Genomic DNA, 19,702 nt, shown 5'->3' on the forward strand with positions numbered 1-19,702 from the left:
TGCAGTCATTTACAGAGGTGATGGAAAGTGACTCAGGCATGAATTAAAGATATTGTTTTGCTTTCTTATTATCAAGTGAATGACGTAGAGAAATCAGATCAGCGCTTGTCTAAATTGTCTGGCGAACTGGCGAACTGACCAGACTTCATAATTCCCCACGGAAGATAGATTTTGTTGGTAGAGCTTGCTAGCTAACTGCATGCTCTCATTGTAGAGGTGGGCCAAGTTTTGGTTATGAATGAATGTGTGTGACTGATACCTCAAAAATTTAGTAATACCCTGCTTGACTCTGTATTTTCAGCAGCTATATTAAAAATATTCTAAATTTATAAAGACATGTGGAAATGCTTTGGATTCTTCTTTGTTTTAGCAGCCGATTTACAGAGTTAAGTTTAAATACATTTATTAAATTTGAATTGTTCCGAATTTTTTTCCCCTTAACTCAAAAAGACCATAATTCACACCAATCTATAATATTAATTTGTATTGACCAAAAAAAATCTCTTCTTCCATGGAAAAATGAACAGTAATCTTGTATCCAGCTCATGTTAGTCAGATGAAAAAACAAATCTGGGAAAACAAATCTGGGATTCCTACAATTTTATTAGCTTTGTTTTTGTTTGCCAAAACAGACAAAATCATCAAATTCTTAGCAATCGGAAATTTGTGTGCTTTTTTTTTTTTTTTTTTTTTTTTAAAGTTGGTTGTCTGATATCATGAGCGCGATGTCATCTTCATTGTAAGGATTCACTCCTTAGGAGAGTTTGACTCTCTTTGTTGTACAACTGAAATAGCAAAACCTGTACTAGTAGAACGCTAGGCAGATATTTATAACACGTTGAAAATGAACTACGACCGCCCGGCTTGGTCCCTAAGCCTCTCATCAACAAAGAGACATTAAAAGCACAACCGAAGTGTGCACATGCACTCGGTTGGATAACTGAGAACCTAAAGGAAACAATAAAGCCACCATTAATTAATCAAATTAATTATCCCTGAGCCAAAAAAAAAAAAAAAAAAAATCCTAAATTGGGCTCAAAGATTAATGCATATGGCGGAAAACACAGACAAGGCTGAATAAGCAGTTTCTGCTCTTGCACCCCTCTTTAAAGTAAACGACTGTATTTTAAGCCAAAAGAACTGTTGTGTTTGATAGAACAAAATGTCTATATGCTGCCATAGCAGATTCATGGCGCATTAAGTCTCCGAACTATTTTCAATTCGTCCGTTTTACCCTGGAAACCCTCGTTTACAGACGTCGCACAACCGCTTTTGTTTCAACCCAGCCATAAAACGAAGGTAATTAATTATATTTATTATTCAAAATGTCATTTTTAGCTTAGAATCATTAATTAATGTGTAATATTTCGTTTAGAAAAAAAAAAGACTTTAAAAAATTATTCACTCGCATATTTTAAACTTTTAAACAAATTACGCCACAATGAAAAAAATGGTGTCTGTAAAAAGGTCACGGATATCTACCTCATAACTATCGCTTGATTGTGTTATTATTATTATTATTTTTTTTAGTGTCGCATTTTCTCCGATATGTTAGATGATAAATAATCGATCCAAACAAAGAAAAATTAAAAACATATGTTCAAAAGAGTAAATATATGAAAAATAAAATCTCGACCATTCCTTGATGTCTGCGATTTCTGCATCACGACCCATTTTATATTACCATGTTTCACCCATAAAATCCCCCAAAAATCCAGCTGTGGCCATTCACAGCTGTGTCTTGACACTTAGTGATTCATGCTACATGGAGTTTTTGGATGGAAACAAGGCAAGTACGCTATAATATCTTGTTAAAGTCATGGCGTCTTTAAGTCTGCTCTCGCGTGCGCTCACCTCTAAATAGGGTTTCGCTGTTTAAATTTTTTTTTTTTTTAAATGCCCTACTTTTCCAAAGTTTTCTACCCCCAGAAAATTGAGATTTTAAGCTTTTCAATGATGTATCACACATGCATATCGGACAATTTTGAAAGTTGGCCAAATTGGGGGGCTCAGAGCGGAACTTCAAGTCACCTGAGTGTTTTCCGCCATATACATTCCGAGAATATACCTACACCATACGTGCAAGAGTAGCAATTTTAAATTAACTAGTTTCCTCAACAAGATAAAGACTAATAACAACAAAAGTGAGTGAGAACTTGAGACCTCCCTCTGAGACATACAACCATTCACGCACACACTCATACCTACGGTCAATTTAGAGTGTTCAATCAGCCTACCATGCATGTTTTTGGGATGTGGGAGGAAACCGGAGTTCCCGGAGGAAACCCACTCAAGCACGGGGAGAACATGCAAATTCCACACAGGAAGGCCGAAGCCCGGGATTGAACCCCTGATTTCAGAACTGTGAGGCAGACGTGCTAACCACTCAGCCACCGCGCCGCCCGTTGGAAATTCAAATTTGACCTATTTTGTATTATTTCTAATGTTTATTCAGAAAGAAATAATAGGAGTTACCGCATATTACAATTTTTAAAACAACTACTGAATTACTCTTTTTTTTTTTTTTTTTTTAACAGTACTCTAATTGAGTAAACTCTTTGGCTATTCCAACCATCTCTAATAATGGCACCTGCATGAATGGCTGCTTAATAGCCCAATACATATAAACGGTCCCAGGAGATCTTATTGTTGCCTTTGCATTTCAATTGTAGATAGTAGGTGTATATTGCTCCAGCACATAGAATTCTAATTAATTGATTATTTCCTTGAAGGTATTGACTCATAATTACTAAACCACTGTGTAGTGGATTTCTGAGTATAATCATTTTCTAAGTTCCCATGAGAATTTAGGAGGATTAGTGATGTAGTGCAATTAGCAGAAAATAGTTTTGAGTGAATGTAAAATAAATATAATTCAGGAAAAAGATTTGCTCAAATCCCAGGCTACTTTGAGATAAGTGAAACATTAGCATAGCTTTTTCATTGTGGTTCATGGAGAAAGTATACTGTCGTTCATATCTTCCCACTTGCACATATATAAAGAAGCTCATTTAGGGGCAGTGATACTCGCATTACAGCAAAGTCAGTTCAGTTTTTATTTCTTACTAATTATTTGGGCCCAGAAATACCATGCCTGTTTATTAGACAATTTTGATTTTAAGATCACGGAAATAATACAAAATCGATATACGCACAATACACAATAGTGTGAACCAAAGCTAACCAGCAAATATGCCTGACGTAATACGAAAGTCGAAAGCTCATGCAGGGGTTGTGGTTTCGTCTGCTGGACAGATTTAACATACAATGTAACAGAACTAAATATAAAGTCGCACAGGACAGATGAATCAGATTTAAAAAAGTGGTGGAATTTAGGACATACCATTTATTTTAGGTCTTGGTGTCCCTGGTATTAATTTGACAGTTTTTTCTTGTGATTTGGATCCAGCTGCAGAAGAAAACAAATATGTCACAAAGACAGAGTGATTCGTTGCATCAAGGCATGACACTTTAAAGGGGCAGGAAAAGTAAAGCTGTTCAAAGATGTATTTGTGACACAATTTTAATGTAGTTATAAACACCTTACATTAAAATACTGCAGCTACATTTGTTGTCTCCACAAATCTATATGCAAAAACAGCACAATATGCAGTTTTTCTCCTGACGTTGATGTTAGGGACCAGACACAAGTTGAAAATAATGGTAACACTTATTTGAATGTTTCTTATGATAATGTCATAAGACTGTCTTAAGCCCCTTTCATATACACCTGAACGATGTTTAAATCCCGGGATTTCAACGGGCAGCCAGTGAAAGAAATTTCCAGGGTCAACTTACACGGAGAAACACGTGCACATTTACCCAGTTGCGTTTTCCGGCAAGCGGTGTGTGTAAAAGCAGGCGTTAAATACACTGGTCACAGCACGATGGCTGATGATGAAAATATCATGGGGGCTGATCGACAGACACTTCCCCTTTCTTCGCAGTAAGTCGAAAAGCGGTAAACAAATATCGCAATTATCAAAATAGCAAGCTGGAAATAGCTAAATTAAACTGAAAACATGACAAAATTAAATTTCCACTGTATCGTAGAGCCGAGGAAGAGAGTCCATAGTCTATCTTTGGAAATGTGTGGCTTATTTTGTTGCTGATGTTAGGGTCCGCAACTGCGGAAACAAGGTTGTACCTCAAACCAGAAAGCAATGGAGGGATACGTTCAAGGGTTTATTAAATACAGAAAAAAATACATGCGATCGTGGGAAAGGGGCAATAACACAATGGGTCCGTGAAAGTAGGTCGATGGGGAACAGTAATACGAACCTAAGCGGTACGCAGAGAGCCGATAAAACAACAAAACAAATACACTCAAATATCAGCACAACGTATGGGATTTCAAAACAAGGGCGGCAGACGAACAAGCTAGCAAATGCATGAAATTCGAGAGTACAAGGTGTCGAATGGCGCCCAGCAAGTTAATATCTTTGCACCCTTCTCTTGGATCACCTGGGCTTAAATACAGCCTTGATGATATTGAATTGGTTGCAGGTACGACGTTGGGAAGGCTCCCATATCTCTCCATGTGTGAAAGCAATGACGCAAATAAATCCCACGTCACCTTACACGGGAATTTACCGGTATATATGTGTGAAAGGGGCTATAATCATTTCATTATACCTGTCAAAAAAATGAATGCTTATAACAGATTATTAAAAGGTCGTACATAGTTCCTAACCCAAAGACATAGGAAACGATGTCAATGTTACATTAAATGTGACATAATGTAATTTCCTGAATGACACTAAATGACTCTCATAACTACTGCTACCAGTACTATTACTAATAATAAGTCCTACAAACATTTATATTCATGAAAAGTGTCATGTCATGAATATGACAGTGGCATCTCATTACCCCATGCCCGTGCATGTAAGATGTTCTATTCAGTCTTGTTGAATCATTGTGTTTGTTTCCTGTGCCCCAGTCCACCCTGTCTTTGGTTAGCAGTTTGATATTTTTGTGTTCCCTAGTCTTTTGTTTGTACTTTGTTTTGGACTTTTTTTTTTTTAAACATGAAACACTTTATCTGGCACTTGCGTCTCCGTCTGCCTTGCCTCCATAATTCCCTCGACAACTCATCCACCCCATACAGTGGGGCAAATAAGTATTTAGTCAACCACTAATTGTGCAAGTTCTCCCACTTGAAAATATTAGAGAGGCCTGTAAGTGTCAACATGGGTAAACCTCAACCATGAGAGACAGAATGTGGAAAAAAAAACCCCAGAAAATCACATTGTTTGATTTTTAAAAAGTTTATTTGCAAATTATGGTAGAAAATAAATATTTGGTCAATACCAAAAGTTCATCTCAATACTTTGTTATGTACCCTTTGTTGGCAATAACGGAGGCCAAACGTTTTCTGTAACTCTTCACAAGCTTTTCACACACATTGCTGGTATTTTGGCCCATTCCTCCATGCAGATCTCCTCAAGAGAAGTGATGTTTTGGGGCTGTCGTTGGGCAACACGGACTTTCAACTCCCTCCACAGATTTTCTATGGAGTTGAGATCTGGAGACTGGTTAGGCCACTCCAGGACCTTGAAATGCTTCTTACGAAGCCACTCCTTTGTTGCCCTGGCAGTGTGTATGGGATCATTGTCATGCTGAAAGACCCAGCCACGTCTCATCTTCAGTGCTCTTGCTGATGGAAGGAGACTTTCACTCAAAATCTCATCAATCAATAAAAAACAATGTGATTTTCTTTTTTTTTTTCACATTCTGTCTCCCATGGTTGAGGTTTACCCATGTTGACAATTACAGGCATCTCTAATATTTTCAAGTGGGAGAACTTGCACATTTAGTGATTGACTAAATACTTATCTGCCCCACTGTACACGACAGTAAGCTTTGTTAGGTAATTATCTTCACCTAAGTATTCTCAGCTTAGTTGTTTCGTTCCACATCCGAACGTGGTTGGTGTGTTCACATATGACCAAACGAGTTTTTTTAAAAAATTATTATTTTTTTTTTTAGTTGGAACACACGCTTGAAACAGGACAGGTGTGAAAGCGTCCTAAGTCACTTGATCAGTTGATTATGTGCTCTCTTGATGGAATGATTGAGAGTTAACACTTTACCGGTCATACTGAGTGTTCAAATTGTTATGATCCACTCAAATCTTGTAGATGACATTGTTGTGCATTTTTGATTTGGGCAAAACGACAAATGAATGTAAAAATACATTCAAATAATGTGTTTGTTGACCTTCCTTCTTTAAATAACTCTGAATTTATTATTTAATATACAACAGGATGTGGTCGTGTTGTAACACCAGAGTTGGAGCCTCAGCTTTCTCCCGATTATTACATTCTTAAATAAAATTTCTTTATCTTAAAAAAATATTAGGTTGCTTTCACAGCATTGCTTGGGATACTGTTGATGCAAACTGTGAAACCCTATCCAATGTGTTCTGAAACATTTGACTGATATGTTTGGTCCTTTATGAAGTGGAAATCACATCAATGGGTTGTCTTCAAATCCGCTGTGATGAAATTTACAACCAAAAACGGAGTGCTACCCAAAGTATATACTTTTATCATCTTCTTCATCTGCCTTTGCACGCTACTGCAGCCACATACCTCTGCACACAGGCACCTTGCCAGTCCAGCTACCATCAGAGCGGCAGAAGCGGTGCTCTGAACCCCCGGAAAGGAAGAATCCTGGCTGACAGGTGTACACAAGGGTGTAACCATAGGAGGCCAGGTCCAGACCCGCCACATCAGAGTTGGCTGGACTGCGTGGCTGCTTGCATGAATGAGCTGAAGAGCAAGGGAAGGGCAAGAAACACACACACACAAGCCTTATGTTACACAAATGGGGAAGAATACACACATTAAGTGATGAATAATTAGGAGCTGAGAGGTAGAGACAGAGGGGCACTTGGGGGAAGCTTATGTAAAACTTGCAAGAAAGAGAAGCCCATACATTTTAGTATTTAATTAAGCCCAGGGAGCTATTAAGAAAATTGCATATTGATAATTGAAAATGTTTAATTTCTTTCCTGATACAAATTTAGTCTATCAGAAGCCCCTGCTTAATAATGAACTGCAGACCTGAGATTGAACGTGATTCGAATGCAGTTGGATGTTGACTTTATAAGCAGGTTTTAGCTCTACTTTGTTATCTGTCCAGGGATCTTTTGAGAATACTATATTGAAGTCATAATACATTTACTATTACTGGAAATTCAGCCGTTAAAAACAGAAGGCAAGTATTTGCAGTATGTGTAAAACTAAATCAGCAACAGAAACTAGTATAAGGCCTGAACACATTGTCATTTTCTTTAATGAACAAAAACAGTGTGAAGTGGACCTCAGAGGCATGAACTATTCGGTGAAAATGGATAAAAAACTTTGCAGCTTGTGGAAAAAACATGTCACTGCCAAATGAGAAACAGCTGCAAGAGTCACATTGGCAAATTGGTGCTTGATGGTGCCCTAATGACAATAAAACAGTGGATGGGACGCAGAAATAAACCTAGCTTAGAAGCTCAATGACTGCGTGAAATGGAGAGTACCCTTTGATAATGTCCGCCCTGATATAGTTGCAAAACTAAAAAAAAAGTTATTCTATAGACTGCTAGAGGTTAGGGGGAATGACGATTTTAAAAATAAGTGCATGATATTCATGATTTTAAAATATGAAAACTAAAGTCGATTTTAGAGAAGGTAAGCCGAGTATTTAAAAAGCATTTTTTATTTTAAACATGTCCTCTCAGCTGTTTGAACACAGAGAATGGAAATCAAATCTGTTTAGGCTTAATAGTTTAATTGTGCCACATTGGAGTTTGGTGTGCTCCTATTGTTGTTTAAATATTTTTTTGTTTTCTAAAGAAAGCAGCTGGATAGAAAATGGTTTAGAGGGGACAGAGAGAAAGAACAGAGGAATAGTGATACAAAAAGTCATCATCATTACATTACATTACAAGTAACGTTGCTGTCCATGCCTACTGAGGGGACACCATGTGGGGAAGGGATACTGAAATGGAGGAAGAGGGTAGTGTATGTGAATGGGTGAGTGCACAAGCAATGTTCATATATAGTGGGGAACGCAGTACCTCTACATACGAAGTTAATTCGTTCCAGGACCTTATTTGTAAGTCCAAATGGTCGTATGTCACATAGCAAAACAAATAAATTATTAATAAACATAGGAATAATAAAATAATAATAGTTCCTGTAATAATGTAAGAAATCGGGTTTTAATGTGGCCCACTTGTTTTGCGTGCTGTACCTGAACGCACTGCGTCCCTGACGTGACAGAGAGAGGGAGCGGTGTGGTTTACTTTAGAGTTAACTTTCACTTTTAATGTTTTGTTGAGAACACAGTAAACAGTAGGCGTGTTGTATTCGACAAGTTCTGAATTAAACCTGACAAAGCTGGCGATTTTTTTGGCAATGTTACCACAATAATAATTGTCACCTTAACTTTTAAAGACTGGCAAAAGGAGGTTGGAGGAGGACCGTGGAGATCGTAGACATTCTATGGCTGTATGTTGAGCCAGTTCACGGATGCGTACCCAACGCTCATATTTTTCTTTCATTTTTATCTTCATTTCAATGGTGTCACCTTTTTCCTTGTTTCACCACCTGTACCAACCTTTTTCAAACCGGTGTTGATTTCTCTCACAAGAAAATCCGCCGTGCGTCTGTCTGCGGTTCTGTCAGGTCGTCGTATTCCGAACATGTCATCGGATGTCGAAACAAATGGCGAGTCATAATTTTATGTCGGATGTCGAAAAGACCGTGTGTCGAAGCGATCGTATGTCGAGGTACCACTGTATTAGGACAAATCACCTGTGAGTATTAATCAACATTTTACAATGTGTTCAGTGGCACCTAGCCCTGCGTACGCCTACTCCAACCTGTGTGTCAGTTATAACAGGAAAGCATGACCCAGCCATCACCATCTTAATGGGGAGCAAGTTTGAAACAACTTTATGCCCATGACTGTTCAATGGCCTAGGACCCAGGGCCATCCCCCGGCCCATCCAAATCAACCCAACCAGCTTTGGCCACGGCAATTTTCCCATGCCCACACCCACCAACATTACCCACAAAGTATTTAACCAGCTGATGGGTACATTTCTTAAGATTAGTCCATAAGGCCAATGAGGAATTGGTTTACATCAACCAACTAGACATGCTAAGATGAAAGGTGAAAATCTAGTGAGAGTGGTTAGTAAATTATTAAGTAACTGGCCCCAACCTCTTGACTGTCTGAGTAACCCATTTAGAATGACAAACTGTCAGACATGTCCAGAGTACTTTAAGAGTTTGCAGAACATGAACCATGAAGACACTTACACAAGGCTCATGTAAAAATTCTCATCTGAAACCAAGTTCATCTTATCAGCAGATGTCTTGTAACTTTTTGAAGTTGAACATTGCCTCAAAAGACACTTGCTCTTTTTTGGTGACCGACTGGCAGTACAGTATGTAAAGCTCTCTGTTAGTTACTCTGATAGCAATAGAGTGCAGGGGTAGCGAAGGAGAGAGACAGCAACAGATGGTGCATACAGACTGTGGTGAAGGAACATCACCGAGTTGTGTAGCCACAGTTACACACTCAATATGTACACTGTTGGAAACAGAGACTGACTTAAGCCAATTAATCGACTTTTGTGGTTCGGGTTTAAGGATGAACACAGATTCATATGAAGTGTGACAGATTTTTCTAACAAAAATCTCATTTTATTGTGTTTTGTATATTTAAAAGTAAAAAAATTAAAGCTGTTAAAATCTGACACCAGAGCTTATATAAAATGCATACATTTTATGTGTATTAAGTAGGGGTGTCAAACGATTAAAATTTTTAATCGAGTTAACAACAGCTTAAAAATTAATTAAACGTAATTAATCACAATTAATCGCAATTCAAACCATCTATAAAATATGCCATATTTTTCTGTAAATTATTGTTGGAATGGAAAGATAAGACACAAGATGGATATATACATTCAACATACGGTACATAAGTACTGTATTTCTTTATTATAACAATAAATCTACAAGATGGCATTACCATTATTAACATTCTGTTAAAGCGATCCATGGATAGAAAGACTTGTAGTTCTTAAAAGACAAGTTATAGAAATTTTATATCAAAATCCCTCTTCATGTTTTCGTTTTAATAAATTTTTTAAAATTTTCAATAAAAAAATAAACTAGTAGCCCGCCATTGTTGATGTCAATAATTACTTACACAATGCTCATGGGTGCTGAAGCCTATAAAATCAGTCGCACCCAAGCGCCAGCAGAGGGCGGCAAAACTCCGAAAAACATAACAAGTACACCTTTCACTGTGCTCTCATTTTAATGTTTGAGCGGGGCATTTGTGCGTTAATTGCGTCAAATATTTTAATGGGATTAATTTAAAAAATTAATTACCGCTCGTTAACACGATAATTTTGACAGCCCTAGTATTAAGTAATGCTGTCAGTTAACGCGGTAATAACGGCGTCAACACAAACAAGGATACGGAGGACTGGGGTGAAATCCACGTTCTTAGGCAAAACCTAACTTTGGCATTTTAACCCAAAATTTGGCACTCTGAGGTGGATTGACTGGTGCAAACCACCCTTAAATGCACGGATGAACTATATAAATGCTTTGGAAGACAAGCGTTTTGGTGAGTTTAATTATTTTATCTCATATTTCAAATGATTTTGTGATTTTATTTCATAAATAATGTTCAACCAATGATAACAAATATTTTATTAAATAATACATGTATATGGAAAGGTAAAGTATAACAATTAAAAATATATAACATTAAATAAGAGTGTTATAGATTGTCAGTGTTGTTAATAACGGCGTTAGAATATAACAGCGTTACTAACGGCGTTATTTTCTTCACTAGTGAGTAATCTAATTAATTATTTTTCTCACCTTGGAAACACCGTTACCGTTACTGAGGCGGGAAAGGCGTGCGTTACTATGTTGGTTGACTGACGCGAGAAAAGTGAGAAAGACAGACTCACGGAGACTAGAGAGAGCAGAGCAGGAGTGGGGAGGAGGCAAGGAAGGGTGACGCCGTTGCAAACGCGATGCTATTATGCTAGGTGGCTCCAATAATACCTGACACCCACATGATGCTTGGGTAGATATCACATGTATACAGAACTAGAGGGAAATGACAGACACGGCTACATTAGCAACATGTATATTAAAGAAATAGATGCAGTGGTAAACAGCCGCCATCTTAAAGCAGTAAACCTCTCAGGAAAGCTATGTTGTAGAGAACCTTCCTAGCGAACCTATGTAACTTTTTATCTAAAATGCTCGTAAATCAGCAAAATCTTGACTTAAATCTATCTTTAAATGATGAAATAGTTTTAAAACTTACACATGTCAAAAGTAGACAGAAGGGAACTAATGCAATAACGGGAGCAATTTTAACAACTTTAACGGTTGATTCACAACATTAAATGACTTCCACACATAGCAAAGGTTACTATCTAGTTATCGCAATATCCGCAATACCCCTGTGTCTAGTTACATTTAGGGTAAAGAGTTGGGATACGGCCAACTGTCCCAAAAAAAACCCCTTTAAACTTCACATTGTGTGACCTGTTTTTTTTTAATTTTTTGGTTTATTTTTTTTGAGAGAAAAAAAACATCAACATGTAAATCATCACCAGTTACTTTGCCAAGTAACTAATTACTCTTCCATTTAGGTAACTGAGTTACTAACGAAATTACTTTTTGGGAGAAGTAATTTGTAACTGTAATTAATTTATTTTAAAGTAAGATTAACAACACTGTAGATTGTACCAAAAAACACAAAATGGACACTAAGACACTTTTTTTTTTTTTTTATGCCTATGCGACCACAATAGAGAGGAATGCTTCGCCCACTCGAGCTCATAGTGCATTCGATGAAGGTGGGAAGTTGGACTCATCCCACTCGGATGGTACCAGTTGCGACCTCAAAGCATTCCAAGCTCTTTTATTTTGGCCATCAGAAGACATGTTGACCTCCAGCAAACCTGCCTTCTCGTAAGCGATCGAATAGAGTGGAGGAAAAACGACAGCTAAGGTACATAGACCACACTGTAAACTGCCTTCTTTAGTTTTACTATTGACGGTCTATTTTTCGACGGGTAGCGCATTTTGTCGAGTGACGTCTCATTGAATCAACTCGTGAAGTCGGGGTACTTTTTTTCCCCTGACTTTGTGACTACGACCTTCAAGTTCGAGTGGCGTTCCAATTATATTTTTTCTGTTCGGAGGTTGGAAAACTCTGACTTCCCACCTTCCTTTAATGCAGCATAAGTCTATGGAGTTTTGACTGAAGAACGGTGAAATGTGCATTTAGAGGCTGTGGAAACAGACAGATGAAATGGGCAAATGACAGTTTCCACAAATTCCCTTTGAAGAATGAGGACCATTATAAATTGTGCATATTCTCTGTTGGCTGCAACATAAACACACCGGGGGAAAAATATCACTCAGGTCTGCAGCGTGGATTACAGATTTTGCTGTTCATTCTACAGTTATTGACATGCAAAGATAAGTTTCAATAACTTCACCTTGAAAACATAGCCAACAATATTGATTGCATGAGTCATCGGTGACTTTCATTCGTGCATACATATGTTGTTTTTTATTGGCATGCTAGGCCACTCCAGAGCCCTGAAACTAATAAATAACTAACTGCATGGAATTTGTTGAAATCAACTCCACCGACTAATTAAACGCCTGCTAACTCGAAGATTAAGCCTAATGTAAAAAATTCTGAACTTCCCCTTTAATGTACCTTTCCAGGTGTAAAGTTACCCAACTATTGTTTGCCATGAGGCTTAAATTTGAATTATGTAAAGTAAGCACACTAGTCTGCTCCTGTGCTAATAGGCACATTTAACACCTAAAATGCATTGCAAAAAAAGTGGCTCTAAAGACTATTTTTAAAAAAAATTATAATTTAAACATGCAGCGATGATTAACAACACATGATTACTGATATGTTTGCTAAAATTAAAAAAGATTTTTTAAAAAATCTATTATATATTGAAAATTATTACGTTGTACTTGTTTTTACTCATATTACACACATTAAAAGTAAAAAAAAAATATGATTAATGAAATCTATATATACAGTATATATGCAAAACAAAAATGTTATATTACATTTAGAATTCATATAAACTTACTCCACAAAACAAGTCATATTGTAGACATGATCATTTAATTGATGTTGAACCAGACTTGACTCATTTTCATTAATCATATCTATTGGGTCGATAAAACATTTTTGTCTTGCAGAGCAGTGCAAAATTCAGTCTGTGCCACTTTTGAAACCATTTAAATGGCTCCACAAAAAAAGGTTTTAATCATACAGAAAGATCTAGTGGATTTATGACGGTGTGGGATCAATGCAGTGGGGCAAAACCATTAAAAAACGGCTTATACTTTTATATATACAGTACATTATCATTGCAGTTCTCACTGTAGCTTTGAGCCCGTCTTATAAAGAACACAAGAAAAGTTTGAGAAGACAATAATTTATAATAACAACGAATAGGATATCTACAGTACATTTTACGTTTATGTGCATAAGGCAGGCCTGCCGCACCGCATAAGTAAGTAACACTCTGCATGTTGGCCCCCAATGTGGTCAAAAGGCACCATTTCAAGTCAGAATCTGTCTGGATGTCTGGTGTTATTCTGCGACAATAACAAGCATATTCATCACACTTGGAGGGTGCATCCTGAACACTGGAAGAATGAGCTTATATTTTTCAGCAATTTGTCATAAATTATCTGTCTGCTAACATATCACACTGGTCAGAGGACTGGTGCCGCCTAAAATGTTTAAAACCTGACCTGTCATACGGGCGATGTGTGCGTTACGTAGCACAAATATTGATGAAAAAAGTTACATTACTGGTCAAATTCCTCCATAAATAGTAGGAACACATAGGATGTGTCACACTATGGAGCATGACAAGCAGAAATTCAGCCAAACTTCCTGCGATGTGGTCATTAGGCGTCCGAGATACCAAATCGGCAGTAGGTGAATATGTCACTTAACACGAAGCGTCGTGAAAACCCTTACCACCACCACTACCACCACTTCAAAATATCAGCAACGACTGTCTATGGATAGACCACTATAAAAAAAAAAATAACGATCACGTCTAATAGTAGTGATGTAAGTCAAATATTGTATTTTAACTAAAAATGAATGAATCAGGAAACTAACAAGAAAATGGTGAAATGTTCTCGAACAATGCTCCCAAAAACGTATAAATACATTTCAGTGTCCCAAAGACATATTTATACGTCTTTTACGTTTTTTTTCAAAAGCGACATCCCTGGGTTGTGATTCCTTTTATCTCCAAAGCACAAAGCTGAAAATCCATTTTAAAGCTATAAAACTGGCCACTGGAAGGCAGTAGTGCATTTGGTAAGACCTGCAACCCTATTCAACGGCAAAGAACGGCAAAGCCGCAAAGACGGGGCGAAGGCGGAAGACAACTGAATGGATGCCAGGCGGCGGATGACCGAGCAGAACAACCAGTAGGATAGCCGGGATGCCAGGCGCTGGACGACCAAGCAGAACGACCGGGACCACTAGATGCCATTGAGTCTGTGCTGCTCGCGAGCAGAGCCCGCAGAGACTCAAAAAAAATTCATCTTTTTGAGACAGGCAACGATGAGGGAAAAGTTTAACCGGCTGTCGCGGCCACAATAGCGTCATCTTTCAGCTAGTTATGTGTAAATAAATTGTTACTTTGCTATCAAAAGGTCTATTTGTCTTGTTGTTTCTGTTATTTTGTAAAATGAAAACATTATTCAGATGTTTGGGATGTAACTAAAGCAAAAAATAGCTGTGTTAAAGTCAAAGGTATGTTTGAAATTTATACTTTCACAAAAAGCTCAATTTCTCCGTTTTTTCATCAGAAATTGGAAAATTGCTAAAACTAAGCTATTTTCTAATGCTGATTTCTAAAGAATGGAAAAAGATTAACTTTTTTTCTGCTGAAAGAAGAGAGTCTAATCTTTCCTTTGGTGGGTTCCATGTTTAATGGTGGGTTGCATGTTTATATAGCAATAGAACAGAATTTTCTGTGGCCCTTGCAAAATCAGTCAAAATCCAGTAAAACGGCCGGGAGCGAAGGGCCTTGCTCCGGTGAAAATGGCTGGGAGTGAATGAGTTAAATAACTTAAGCTATACTACGATAATAGGATGGGCCAAAGTTTAAAGTGCCTACCTTGTGAATGTACTGTATATATACGCGCCTATATCAAATAGCTACATTGATCATTTCTATTCTATCTATTCTTTCTATTCATCATTTGGGCTGTAACAAAGACAGGATGAGGGCAGATGAAAATCAATACATTTTTTTCAAGACACTACAGGTGATGGATGAGAGCCAGAAAGCTGCTCCTGCTGGGCTGCTGCTTTAGCAGATAAAGACAAACCTGGCAAAGAAAGTGTAGCTTCTCAACACAGGAAGTCAGGAAATTGAAACGCTTCAAAGGCTTTTGTTCCTGAATGATAAGTGGGTCGCTTGTCAGACAATTTCAGGAGGCGCCAATATAATGTCGCTGTTACGTGCAAAAGGATTATAATACATATGCTATGTCATTACATTGATGTAGAATGATACAATAATGATTTGTAATATACCCAATTTGTAAGTCTTTGTAACTGTCCATATGTATATTTAGGGTTAATCCCCTCGGCCCTCTTCCTGCCACACTGCAGAGACTTAGATTGTCGCTAGCAGGAGGACCACTATAGGCATTGTTACTGCTCTCTTTTTAGAAAATCCAAGTCACATAGAAGGCAACAATGAAGACCCAAAGGCACAAGTTGTAGCTCTGAATTTCTTGTACCGTCCAAATAGGTGGGCATATTTAATTGTATTTATTTGTTTTAATTTATAAACGCTGTAATGACCAGCCAGAGAGATAGAGGGTGGGATGTGGCCATGGGTGCGGAAAGGTTTGCAAATTAAATGTAGTTAATAGAAAAGCTAATTGTTAGGGTCCGCAAATGCGGAAACAAAGTTGGACCTCAAAGCAGACAACAACCGAGGGATGCGTTCAACAGTTAATTAAATAAAAACAAATCAAACACGCAATCACGGAAAAGGAGGAATAACAAAACGGGTCAGTGACAGAAGGTCGACAGGGATCAAATACTATAAACCCGAGGGTGACCAAGGTGGTAGGCAAAGAGCCAATCAGACAACAAAATAAAACACCCAAATAACTGCACAAGCTACAGGAATTGAAAACCGAGAGCAGCAGATGACCAAAACCCATGGCAGGGACAAAATTAGCAAATGGAAATGCGACTCGAAAGTACAAGGTGTCGAATTGTGACAAGCAAGTTAATATCTTGGCATCCTTCTCTTTGATTGCCTGGGTTTAAATACATGAGCTTGACTTGGCGGCAGGTGCGAGGTCAGAACCACTACCACAACCGGCTCTGTAACAAACCACAATCTGACCAACAGAATGTGATACTAACAGTTGTTTCTTCCCTTACAATGATTTGTTTTCGTGTTTTCCAGCACTCTGGAACCACTGTGGCAACATGCTGGCACCATTCTATGAAGCACCAACTATGACAATGGAGATATGAACTCTTTGAAGTTCTACATCAAGTAGAATAGAAAACAATTCCACCCAGAAACCTTACTGAGTGTTGTCAATAGAAAAAGTGAAGTAACACAATAGTAAATGGGCCTGTTCCAACCTTTCTGGAATGTGTTGGAATTGCAAATAGGAGAATGATTCAAAGATTACTATGTAGCGGATGATGTTAGTGAGTCTTGTCGCTCGTTGAGTTGAGTTCGTGTGTTGTCGTGTTGTGTTAGGCCGCTCTTGGCTTTTACTACAACTTGAGTAGACTTGTGAAGAAAAAACTACTCTTACTCCGCTACTTTGGGCTACACAAGAGTTGTTACATTTTTGTCTTTATTCCACATATTATATTTATTAATATTTTTTTGAGCCAGTGATGCCAAGAGTAGCTCTACCAATCGCACCAATGAGACATTGCAACAATAATCACATGATTCCATTACACCAATATGACGCAAGCTTTCCGTTCTATGACCACGCCAGCCTGTTCAATCACCTAGCGTCTTTAAAGCACTGTAAAAAAATGAAGTATTTGACATAGAGCACTGCCCTCAACATGACTCGAAAGCATGGTTTTAAACTCTCTCACAGTTTTTTTATTTGGCACCGATTGACCACAGAAAATTGGAGATATGATCATTTGATCATTTTACAAACTATGAAGGAAGTATTCACTATTCAAACTAGGAACTATTTTCTCCAATTGAGGGCACTCATGCTCTTTTGACGAATAATGCTTCATTTCTTTCTTTTTTTCTCTCTCTTTTTTGTATTTCTTTGGCTTAATGTGGTTATGGAATGGGTTATTGTACAGTTCATAGAGATAAGTTTGTACTGAAAAAAAATACCATTATGTAAAAGAGAAATCAAACAAAAATAAGCAGTGTTACTCATTATTTGACTGTTTTTTTTTACTAGATACTTTTTTACTTATTATACCAATATTATTTTGAAGTAACGCTACTCTTAGTTGAGTACAATTTTTGACTACTCTACCAACCTCTGTGCAGAACCCCTTATTACCAAACAGCTCTACTCCATTGCATGTGCATAATCATAGGTAAGTGTTTCACTCACTGAGGCTCTGGCTGAAAAAGAAGCAATAAATGGATGTGTCACAGAATCCAAGAGTGGTTGGCCTAGCAACGCTTGCCATGGTCAGAATTCAAGAACTATTCAAACAGAACCATTGCAATCACATTCATCACTTTGTGAGTACATGGGATGGAGGCTTTGATTTTCATGGCAACATGTGAATGATCGACAGTACTCAAACAAAATGGCAAAATGACCTGCACAAATGCAATTAATTTAAAGACTGAGTGCAGAAGGGTGACCATTTTCTGCTATGGAAAAGATCTCAATAAATGCCACATAAAGCTGCCTTTTTCTTCCAATAGTAAGTAGACAAGTTTGAAATAAGGCAAAAAAAAAAAAAAAAAAAAAATTCGTTAAGCTGGCAACACTGAGTAGCTGCTTGCTTTGTCGCATGCCCTTGCTCTGCCCCTAGTAGTCATGGTAACAAAAGATGTACTACAAACCCTAGCATCAATACACAGTGAGTTGTTGGACGGAACAATGTCAGGCCATTTTAAAGGCACGTAGGAACTGTTATGAAATGTCCAAACATTGCTTTTGAAGAGCATGAAGCACAAATACTTACGGATGCAGGTAGGCTGAGTGCCAGTCCAGGTGAGATCTGGTAAACACAGTCGAGTGGTAGAGCCCTGCAGGATGTGTCCTTGTTGACACTGGAAGTCCACTCTGCTGCCCACCTGGAAACAAACACACAGAAAACTAAGTGATCCCAAATAGTTTTTTTCTCTTTAATGATTATGTGTCAGTGAGTGTAGCAGATAACGACAACTCTTTGGAATGGCTTTTCCATTTTTTGTTCTCTAGTGATCCAAGTACAAAGCTAAGCTACTTGTGGTTTAACTACAAGATCTGTGTCTTATCAGATATCTTGCTGAACACTGGGAAAAAAGGAACAATTTTCACTTATCTTTTCAGTGACACTGAAAAAGAAACAAGAATGAAATTGAATTGAAATGCATTGACTGAATAGACTGATATCATGGCGGGTGCTAAGACCACAGCAGGGTTTTGATATATATTTTACTCGACTGCTCTCAATATCATGACTAGTTCAAATTCACACACGCGCATATAAAACCAGTTGCTTCTTTTGCATTACTGAATATTTTATCTGTAACATAGACATAAAGTGGTATGAAAAAGCATCTGAACCTTTTAGAATTTCTCACATTTCTGCACAAAATCACAATCAAATGTGATCTGGACAAAAAAAAAAAAAAAAAAAAAAAAAAAAAACAAGAGTGTCTGCTTTATCTAACACCAGTCAAACATTTGCATTTTTCAGTCAGATTCCTGGGATGTCTGGCATGAATCGCTGTCTTTAGGTCATGCCACAGCATTTCAATGGGGTTCAAGTCTGGACTTTGACTTGGCCACTCCAGAATGTGTATTTTGTTCTTCTGAAACCATTCTGAAGTTTATTCACTTCTGTGTTTTGGATCATTGTCTTGTTGCAGCATCCATCGTCTTTGCTCAACGTTCTGACAGCCGGCCTCAGGTTTTCCTGTAAAACATCCTGATGAACTTTTGAATTCATTCTTCCATTAATGATTGCAAGTTGTACAGGCCCTGAAGTAGCAAAACAGCCTCAAATCATGATATTCCCTCCACCATGCTTCACGGTGGGGGTGAGGTGTTGATGTTGGTGAGGTTTTTCCATTTCCATTAAGTTGTGTGTTACTCCCAAACAATTAAACTTTGGTTTCATCAGTCCACAAAATATTTTGCCAAAACATCTGTGGAGTGTCTAAGTGCCTTTTTGCGAACATGAAACGAGCAATAAAATGTTTTTTTTTGGACAGCAGTAGCTTCCTCCGTGGAGTCCTCCCATGAACACCATTCTTGGCCATAGTTTTACGTATAGGTGATGTGTGCACAGATATATTGATATACTGTGCCAGTGATTTCTGCATGTCGATAGCAGAAACTTTAGGTTTTAGGGAGTATTCTAAACTGAACTCTTGGCATTATCTTTGGTGGAC

The 19,702-nt window shown here is 37.8% G+C and overlaps 1 protein-coding gene across 4 annotated transcripts in view; it reads right to left on the bottom strand.

The window, feature by feature from the left end:
• The window catches only part of LOC130915132 (CUB and sushi domain-containing protein 3-like), a 386,272-nt gene that overhangs the window by 13,390 nt on the left and 353,180 nt on the right, over window positions 1-19,702 (bottom strand). For all 4 annotated transcript variants that reach the window (XM_057834920.1, XM_057834921.1, XM_057834919.1 and 1 more), the window contains exons 63-65: window positions 18,286-18,397; window positions 6,597-6,776; window positions 3,344-3,409 (exon numbers count right to left, since the gene is read on the bottom strand). In XM_057834920.1, coding sequence (XP_057690903.1) covers window positions 3,344-3,409; window positions 6,597-6,776; window positions 18,286-18,397 — 358 coding nt within the window. The remainder of the gene's footprint in view (window positions 1-3,343; window positions 3,410-6,596; window positions 6,777-18,285; window positions 18,398-19,702) is intronic.

The sequence above is a fragment of the Corythoichthys intestinalis genome, chromosome 4 (assembly GCF_030265065.1).
Source record: "Corythoichthys intestinalis isolate RoL2023-P3 chromosome 4, ASM3026506v1, whole genome shotgun sequence".
Classification (NCBI taxonomy): domain Eukaryota; kingdom Metazoa; phylum Chordata; class Actinopteri; order Syngnathiformes; family Syngnathidae; genus Corythoichthys; species Corythoichthys intestinalis.